This window comes from Calliphora vicina, chromosome 1 (assembly GCF_958450345.1).
Source record: "Calliphora vicina chromosome 1, idCalVici1.1, whole genome shotgun sequence".
Classification (NCBI taxonomy): domain Eukaryota; kingdom Metazoa; phylum Arthropoda; class Insecta; order Diptera; family Calliphoridae; genus Calliphora; species Calliphora vicina.
The window spans coordinates 96,884,200-96,894,598 of record NC_088780.1 but is presented as its reverse complement, the minus strand read 5'-3'; the positions used below and the strand labels follow the sequence as shown (position 1 = coordinate 96,894,598).

General features: G+C 30.3%; 1 protein-coding gene across 1 annotated transcript; it reads right to left on the bottom strand.

The window, feature by feature from the left end:
- Positions 1-1,296: 1,296 nt before the first annotated feature.
- PH4alphaSG1 (prolyl-4-hydroxylase-alpha SG1) lies at positions 1,297-10,071 on the bottom strand. The gene is made up of 8 exons (XM_065501353.1): positions 9,896-10,071; positions 3,015-3,166; positions 2,583-2,948; positions 2,382-2,524; positions 1,811-2,248; positions 1,689-1,745; positions 1,463-1,628; positions 1,297-1,397 (listed from the first exon to the last, which is right to left on the bottom strand). The coding sequence occupies exons 1-8, from the start codon at positions 10,069-10,071 to the stop codon at positions 1,297-1,299; spliced, it is 1,599 nt and encodes a 532-aa protein (XP_065357425.1).
- Positions 10,072-10,399: the final 328 nt, after the last annotated feature.

Genomic DNA, 10,399 nt, shown 5'->3' with positions numbered 1-10,399 from the left:
ATACGCAAAAAGTTTATTACCATGTTAGACAAAGATGTTCAACGATGTTCCAAATCATGTATAAGATGAACTCCATGCTTTATTAAATATTTTGCAACACTTACGTACGCAGTTAATAACATCACTTAAATATATTTAAAGATCATAACCTTCATCTATTTCAATGTAACAATTATAAATGTCATCCTCAATATCACTTTCGACGATCGTTTCAAAATCACATTCTCCATCACATTCAACTCTACTTTAACCTTAGTTAATATTTTGATTATTAATTGCGATTCTTCTAATATTTCGCCAGCTAAATAACAAATATTTTATTCCGTACCTTTTATTTTCAAGTCCTAAGTTAAAAATTTTGAAAGCTTTGTTTTTGGAATTGTAACTTCTTGCAGTAATATTTATATATTTATAGATGGAGCTATCGGAACACTCATCTACAGTAATCGAAAGTCCCTTTGTCTTTAGTTATTTGTCGATTTTCAGAAACAATAAAATTTTTGTGAGTCATTATTACTTATTTAAATTTGGAATTATGAAAAATTTTAAGCAATTTAATAAATTTAAACATGTATGAACATTTATTCGTTTTATTCGATTATTCTACATAAAATTGTTCGACTTATCCGTTATTCGAAAATTTCCATTTTTAAATTGTTCGAATAATTATTCGATTAATCGAACGATCATTAGTCGAATGAATACTCTAGTAGATACCTATATGAATTAAACATTTATGACGGATAAAGTCCACATTCGGGATGACATTTGTATGGGGGCTAGGTTAAATAATGGATCGATTTTAGCGAGTTTCAATAGACTTCATCAATGGGCTGAAATAATTGTATGCACCAAATTTTATCGAAATGTGTTCAAAATTGCTTTTTGTACTTTGGGCACAAGGTTTACATGAACAGCCAGACGGACAGACAGACATCGTTTAATCGTCTCAGAAAGTTATTCTGAGTCGATCGGTATAATTTAAGGTCGGTGTTGGAATAATACTAATAACACTCTAACTTGTTCTATTTCTGATTGTTGGCACTCACAGACCACTGTGCATACAAACATATTGTGAGCTGACTACGTGACTTTTAAGAGATTGTTAAAAGCATGAGGAAATATTAATTTGATTTCTAGAATACTAAACGAGAAATTATTTTCCAGCATAATGAGTCCCTAGTAATTTTCAACCAAATTAAAAAAGAAAAAGGTGAATTATATAGTTAAAATAAAAAATAATTTCACATATTATTTATTGCTTTATAACTTAACAAATAAATTATTTTAATTTGACTAAGCTATATAATATAAATGTTTGTATTTGTCGCCCACCGGTTGAAGGCCACAAGAACGTTTGAGTTCCTGACCCACATCGCGGAACCATTCATTGCAAACTGTAAGAAAGTTAATTATAAATTTAGTATTTTTAAATAATTTCAATTATTTTCTAAAAACCTACTCCATTTTGAACCCTTTAAGACCGGACAGCCAGCATGTCTGGTACGGTAATCAAGTTCGGTGGACTCATGCAGATTGTACCACAACACCAGACTGTGTTTGATGGGAGGCACAGCTAAATGTAGAAAAGGAAAAGCGGTAGCACCACCCAATTCAACATCATTGATCTGTAAGTCAACAAAATATTAATTTATTGCTTTTTTAAATGTAACCATTAAATTACTTACATAAAACATGGCCGTTAATATACGATTTTCATCTTTACCAAACAGAGTTTTGGGATCCTAAATAAATTAACAAATAATAAACAAATTAACCAAATAATTTCCAAAATACTGTCTCAACATACCTCTGAAAAATCATAATGTGGCCCATAATGACCGCCAATACCATAATTTGCCACTTGCATTGCCTCTGATGTGTCCATATTCAAACCGGTTATATCCTCTAATCGTTGATACAATTTTTTCAAAAACTCATGTTTTTCCCAATACAGCCATGACTGTTTACTCGTGCGTTTTTCCGAATACTGATGATTTCCAATTTTCGATCTCACCACTTTAGTATCAACTGCTTTCTTAATCTGTTCGATTTCTGTGTCATATATAGTTTGATGATAGAATGCCACGAAGGGTTCATGATTAAGTTCTTCCATTTTAAAGGGTCCTATAAAATAGTAGGGCACATTGTTGGTAACATAGCGACAGCGTAAATGGCGCATTTCAGCATCGGTTTGTGTCAATTCCCCGCTACATACTTGAGTGTATAAAGTATTTAGTTCAGATTTCTGTTAATTGAACAGTTTAAAGGATTTTTAATAAAATTTTAAGTGAACTAAATGAATGTGGTCTAATTTATATACAATTAATGTAAAAGTGTCGTAATAGACACTTTAGTTTTTAGTTTATATAAGTAAGTACCTTTGGTTGTGTTTTGATTGACCTTTGCCGCCTTTCTTCTATCACCGCCTTTTCAAATAATTCCTTATTGGACAAACCAATTCGATTTTCTGGATCATAGTGTAATAGCTGTTGATTCATATATCTAGCCAATTTGAAATTGCCTGTAAAAAAGCCATAAATACTCAAATACTATACAAATGTTATAAAATAAATAATTACCAGCATAAAATAAGGCAACATGTAAATATTCCAATATATCCACATACGATATAAACGGAAAACTGTCCATGGGATCCACTTCACCTTCCCTAAGTACATCATCCAATTGCTGTAGAGCCTCTAGAAACCATTCACTGGCTGGCAAAAACTCACTGGAATTATATAGACCGACCGCCATAATATAACAATCATGGGCTGTCAAATCTTCACTGTATTTGTCATTGAGTAGATAACCCTTGGCTATTTCATTGGTATCTAATTGATACATGCTTTGTAAACGTGACAAGCCACGGGCTGCTCCTTCCAAATCTTTATCTGTAGCTTTAGTGTAGTTCGATTCCAACTTTGTTATGTTGTTATTGAATTCTATAAAGGATAAAGTATGAAGGTGTTAATTTATGTACTTTGATAAATATGTTTATTGTTGTTTACCATTAAATTCCGGTTCCATGGCTATGAGTTCATTGTAATGCTTCCAGTCCACCACCAGTCTCTTTATGAGACTAAAAGCATTTATGGGCTCGCCATAGTAATTTTCACTTTTATTAATTTTCTTATGTTCCAATTGGGTTTCGTCCAGAAAACTAAAAATATATTTAAGAAAGTGTTTAATTTAGACGGTTCTCAAATTGGTATCCGCGGGCCTCTAGAGATAAGTATAGACATTCCAGGGGGGTCACGAGGAAGTCAAGAAAACATTAGGCTTAAACATTATTCTAATTTATTTTACAATTTTAATTCGATAAAAAATATAAAGAACAATTAATTGAAATGAATAATAACTCGTGTGCTAAAATATGATTTTGAATTAGTTGAATTCGAAATCTTTGGTTGATATATTACAAAGCTTTTATGCTTGTTGGCTCTGAAGCGATGAATCTATAAGTCCTCTTTTCATGAAAATTTAGATTTTAATACAAAACATTAGAATAAGTAGAAATACATAGTTTGTTTAAAAAACTTTTACAATCGTTGTTGTTATACTCTGGTATGCAATAGTGCTAAGTTCATTTTGTGCTATGCAAACGAGCTAAGTCAATTTTTTTTAATAAAATTGCAAAATTATTATCGCAGGCAAATGGAATTGAGTATAGAAAGTAAAAGCGACGAACTTACTTTAATTACACTGTCCAACAAATTCAGACTTTTTGACTGGAACAGAATAGCAACCGTATAATTCTGAAAGGGCATGTTGAGTAGATCATTTTTGTAGAATAAACTTATAGTCCAGCTGGTCTGAATTTTTTTTACAGTGGGTCAAATTAACTAACTGAAAATGTTGTAAGTTAATGTCTAAGAGAATTCTTAATGTCAGAGTTATATTATAGAATTTTATGGGGGATATTTTCGTGAAAAGTCTTAACCCTCTAGGTCCTCTCTTTAGAGGTCAATTTGATTATTTTTTGAAGATCAAAAAAAGTTTTCTCAAAAAGGACATTTAAGGATTATCAAAGATACCAAAGTTGTAAATAGAGCTCTTTACGCTTAATTAGCAAAATTACACGCCACCTTGGGTTTCAAATTGTTTAAAAAAATTACTAAAAATCTATTTATAATCCGAATGAGTTGATATTTAAGATATAAATAGTCATAGAGAAGATCTACAAAAAACATTTATGAACATGTCGGTTATCGTTTTTAATTCAAGAATTATTTAGTTTTATTTATTTTTTTTTTTAATTTTACTCGATCTTTTTTTAGTTTTTTAGATATATCGGGCCTGCGGTGCACAGTAGGGTGGCCCTTAATAAACGAAAGTTGGATTTTGGCCATTCTCACCCCCAGTTTGGTGAACATTAGTAAAAAAATCATCCTGAAAAAATTTTAGGTAAATCGGTTGGGGTTAAGACGTGCCGCAAGCCCTCTGAAGTTTTGAGATGCATTTACAAGGGGAAAAAATTCATTTTTTTCAGTTTTTGTAAAAATTTTGCCATTAAAAAATTACTTTTGTAATTCAATTTAAAAGAATCGAAATGTGTACGTAATTGTCGTTCTAATGAGACATAAAAAACAGAAATCGGTTAAAAAATTTTAAAGTTATTAAAAATTCGCCAGGCCATTAACGTGTCTCAGGCCACTAGAACAAGAAATGTTGGAACAAAATTAACATATTTTGAGAAATATTAAAATAAAAGCTCATTTTTACTTAAAATATGTCCATATTTACTTGTATATGAGTTTTTGTCTTCGTAGGATACCGTTAACCTATTCTTAGGTATGAACAAAAAAATTTAATTTTTTTAACGGCAGTTTCAAAACTCCATTTTCAAATTTTTAAAAATTTTGTTAAACAAATTTCAGAATTTTTTGATCATCTCATTGGGATTTATTAAGAGTATAGTAGGGAATTAAATCGTGAAAAAATTATGAAAATATCTCTTATAGTTTTTCCGTACCTGCGATTTAAATTTTGAAATTTTCGAGAAAAACCAATTATTTGGCAATTTTTAGGCCAATGAGCTCTATTTTCTTACTCTTATGAATTTTAAGCAAAACTTAATTAGAATATTATAGTCCAGATAATTCTAAATATACTCTGAAACTTTTACTAAAATCAAAAAACGTTAACCCTTAAATCGTGAAGGTCAAAGGTCAAATTTTTCAATATTTGGAATTTCTCTTGGAAAGATTTTGAAATGTTCGAAATGTTGTATATTTTTGGGCCGATTTTGATGAAATTTAACAAAAATATAACACAAAGCCTAGTATTTACAAAAGCAGCAGAAAAATTAAAATTAACCCTATATAGCACTTGGTGTTAAAATGACCCCAAACTTCTAAAACCATAAAAAATTATGATTTTAAAAGTTTGGTGTCATTTTAACCCCAAGTGCCATTAAGCGTTAATTTCCATTCTTGTGCTGTTATTATAAACCCTAGAGTTTATGTTATATTTTTGTTAAATTTCATCAAAATCGGCCCATTTCGATCATTTCGAAATCTTTCCAAGAGAAATTCCAAATATTGAAAAATTTTACCTTTGACCTTCACGATTTAAGGGTTAACGTCTTCCGATTTTAGTAGAAGTTTCAGAGTATATTTTGAATTATCTGGACTATAATATTCTGAATAGGTTTTACTTAAAATTCATAAGAGTAAGGAAATAGAGCTCATTGGTCTTAACCCCAACCGATTTACCTAAAATTTTTTCAGGATGATTTTTTTGCTAATGTTCACCAAACTGGAGGGTGAGAATGGCCAAAATCCAACTTTCGTTTATTAAGGGCCACCCTAGTGCACAGTGGAAAATGTTGGTCATTTTCGGATCAAAAATCTGTAACTTTTGAATGGATGAATAATATTTTTTCTGAATTGAATAGCTGGGATTTTAAGCTATAATTTGTATTTTGGAACATAAAAACGAATCATTATAAAAAAAAGTTATGAAAGCTTAAAAATAATTTTTTTATTTTTTTTTGAATTTTTGTATAAAATTGAGATGTTAACACAAGTTAAAGAGGTGTTTTTATGTATTTTCTCATTAGATTTATAGGTCTCGCTGAGTACATTAGAAATTGTGTCAAAAAATTTCAGAAACACTCTCAAATTCAGAAGTTATTCTAAAAAAAGTGATATTCGTCAACTCAGTCAGTTTTTGCTTATTTTGGTATGAAAGTTTATACATGAAAATTTATATCAATGTATAAAGAAAATTTAGTTCTTAACAAAACACGGTTTTAATTTTTCAAATCGGATGAAAATTGTAAAAGTTATTCAACTTTTCATTAACACCTCTTTTAGTATTTTCTCTCCCAGCGCATATGAATAAAAAAAACAAAAAAACTATAAAACAAGTAAGAGTGCTATATTCGGCTATGCCGAATCTTATATACGCTTCACCTTTGTTGTGAATGCGTTATTATTTTTTATAATTAGTATATATGTATGTACATTGCCCACTTTCAGCGTACAGCATCCTAAATTTATCAAGAACACAAAAAACAACAACAACGCCAAACGAAACAGAACACCAAAAGAAAAAACAAAAACAAAATACGCAAGGCAATGAAACCAACACACATCCAAACATACGTTTAATTGTATAAAAAACAACAAAAACGCCAAAAGAAACAAAACACAAAAGAAAAACAAGTAAGAAAGTATGGTCGGTCAAGCCCGACCATATAATACCCTACACCAAGTAAATGAGTAAAAATATTTTTCTTTTAAAATTTCAATAATTTATATTTTTGAGTGATTTTCGGAAGTGGGCCTTATATGGGGGCTATGACCAATTATGGACCGATCACCATGAAATTAGGTCTTTAGATTTATGTCTATATTAAAGTTAACTATGTTGAATTTTGTGTGTATACCAACATTTTAAAGCGATTTATGCACGTTAAAGTGATTTTCGGAAGCGGGTCTATATGGGAGCTATGACTAATTATAGACCGATCGTAACAAAATTTGGTGACATGAATTTTGTATATATAAAACTTATTTGCAGCGAAATTTGTGTAGATACATAGAAAAATTAAACATTTATGACCGATAGAGTCCAATTTCGAGGGGACATTTGTATGGGGGCTAGGTGAAATAATGGACCGATTTCAGCCAGCTTCAATAGGCTTGGTCCTTGGGCCGAAAAAGTAATATGTACCAAATTTGATCGAAATATCTTCAAAATTGCGACCTGTACTCTGCGCACAAGGTTTACATGGACAGCCAGCCAGCCAGCCAACCAGACGGACGGACGGACGGACGGACATCGTTTAATCGACTCAGAAAGTGATTCTAAGTCGATCGGTATACTTTAAGGTGGGTGTTAGACTAATATTTTTGGGCGTTACAAACATCTGCACAAACCCATAATACCCTCCCCACTATGGTGGTGTAGGGTATAACAAAATACGCAAAGCATGCACATTCAAACATACGATTTGTTGATTTTTTGTCAAAAAATCCAACACACAACCAAACATACGTTTAATTGTATAAAAAACAACAACAACGCCAAAAGAAACAAAACACAAAAAAAAACAAAATACGCAAAGCTTGCACATCCACACAACCAAACAAACGGTTAGTTGTATAAAAAACAACAACAACGCCAAAAGAAACAAAACACAAAAAAAACAAAATACGCATAGCTTGCACATCCAACCATACGTTTTGTTGTTTTTTTGTCAAAGCATGCAATACATTGTGTTTTTTGATGAAATTTTCAGAGGTTGTCTCGGATTTTTGCTCATATCTCCGTTATTTATGGACGGATTTTGCTGATTTTAAATAGCAAAATTCTCGAAAGTATGTCTGACAGAATTGTTGAAGATTTGGATCCCGGAGATATCTGGGGCCTTCAGAAAATTGATTTCAACAGACAGACAGACAGACAGACAGACAGACAGACAGACAGACAGACAGACAGACAGACAGACAGACAGACAGACAGACAGACAGACAGACAGACAGACAGACGGACGGACAGACAGACAGACGGACATGGCTTAATCGACTCCGCTATCTATAAGGATCCAGAATATATATACTTTATAGGGTCGGAAATGAAAAATGTAGAAATTACAAACGGAATGACAAACTTATATATACCCTTCTCACGAAGCTGAAGGGTATAAAAATATTTGTACAGTTTTTAATTTCAAGGTAAATTTTTTCGAACTTTTTTCGAAAAAGTTTAATAACTTTTGCAAATATAAACCGATTTCTGCAAGTGATGTCTCGTTTATTTCTACATAAAATTATCTTTAAAACACTGTGCACAAAAATATCTTTTCACAGAAAAAATTCAAATTACTATTGTTGAATTTGAAAAATAACGAAAAAAAAAAATAAAAAAAAAATGCGAAACTTTTTTATGCATATACATATTTATGAAAGCTTAATTCCTTGTCTCTCCTTAATTGTTTAAATTATATTCTTGTTTAATAAGAAATGCAAAACTGCCACGATAAAAAAGCTCATTAAATTTGAAATTTTTTGTTTCAATTTCTGAGTTGCTCAATATTTTTGCATGCCATTTGTCTATAGGCACGAAATAGCAGCTAATAATAAGATAAATTGTAGTTCTATGTTAAAACTAGTCAAACTTGCGTTGGTAAGCCAAAAAACATTATATATTTTAAATGAATAAATTTCAAATCTGCTAACAACATATACAAAACTCATAACAAAAATAGAATCTGGACAAGATGCCCTTTTCCTACAAGAAAAATAATTATAAATATTAAAAATACGCTCTTGAATATTGTATAATTTTAACACCCCAAATCTTTAAAGTCGAAAGTAGTGTGTTCTGTCTCCATTTTCGAATACTTGTTGACATAATACCAATTGTTGACATAATAACAATTATTTCTGCAAATAACACTGTACAACACCAAACAAAATTACGAGGTCGGACCAATAAATTTTGATAGAGGAGAAAAAAAAAGACACGTGTATCGGCGTTTTGAAAGTTTACATCTGAATTTCATTTGAGTGTTAATCGTCATAAGAAACCATGTGATCCTTACATTTTACCGAGAATATTTTTGTAGAATATGTTAACCCTCTAAATCCTCAAGGCATGGATATTTTTTGTCCTTCTTTTAAAAATGAACAAAAAACACCATTACAACAGGGATTTAAGGAGTTAAAATGTTCCGCAATAATATTATCCGTAAAATTTTACTATAAGTCCCCAAATACACCAAAGCGGAAAATTCAACCAGAAAGTCAGAAATAAGACATAACAAAAGAGAGCCGAGGGTTAATTTCGCATTTATTAAGAATCTTTTATATAAATAGGCCACACGTTTTTTTGTGGTACACTTTTAAGTATGTTATTGTCCACCAATATTGATGAAACTTATATGGTTTAAGAGGTTATTTTCTCTAGATGTGCACAACATAAATTTTTTTTAAAAAAATCTTTCCATAAAAGTGGTAAAAAGCGTTTTAAATTTGCTTGAAAAACAACAACAACATGTTTATGCACATCTAAATACATACACATGCATTTGTACACACACGTGAAAAATATTTTTGCATATATGTACTCAAAAGTAACTGTATAACAACGTTATTAGTGGTCGAATTTTGACCACCAGGCGGTCCTAGTTTTATTTTAAAGAACATTTAAGGTATAAAATGTATTCAGCAAATTTTTGCAAAATGTTACGGAGAATATTTTGTAGAATATGTTAACCCTCTAAATCCTCAATACATGGGTCTCTTTTGTCCTTCTTTTAAAAACTTTTCACTTTTTCACTTAAGTCGCTTTTAATTTTAAGTGTATTTGTGGTGTGGTTAATTAGATTTTTAAGAATGTATTAAACGTAATGAAGGTATGTTTCAAACCAAAAATTTACCTCTCAATTTTCTTTTGAACTTTTTGCACCTCACTGATATAATTTTCCACTGCAGTGATAAAATTCTCTTCCATGTTTAGAAGGTTCTCTAAACCCACCACAGAGGAATAATATTCCGCATTAATTTGATGCACAAAAGCAAAAAATATTAAAATTTTAGAAAAACTATAAAACATTGCTTTTAGTTATAATAAATAATTTTTTTTAAGCAATTATAAAAAAGAAACTTAAAATAATGTGTCTTAAAAACTACTTCTCACAACTTTAAAAACTAAACTAAACTTTAAAGAAAAAATTCATCAGCTTGAGAGCTGGATAATATTCAAAATTTTCTTGAAAAACAAATTAATTCGATACAGATTATTTAAACAAGTGTTTTTCTATTCATTTTATTTGGATTTAGACTTATACATAGTTTTTGTTTTCATAAGAACTAATAGAAATTTTAGTTTTTTACATCTTTTTTTATAAATAAAGAAATGTCAAGCATTTATGTTATTATTT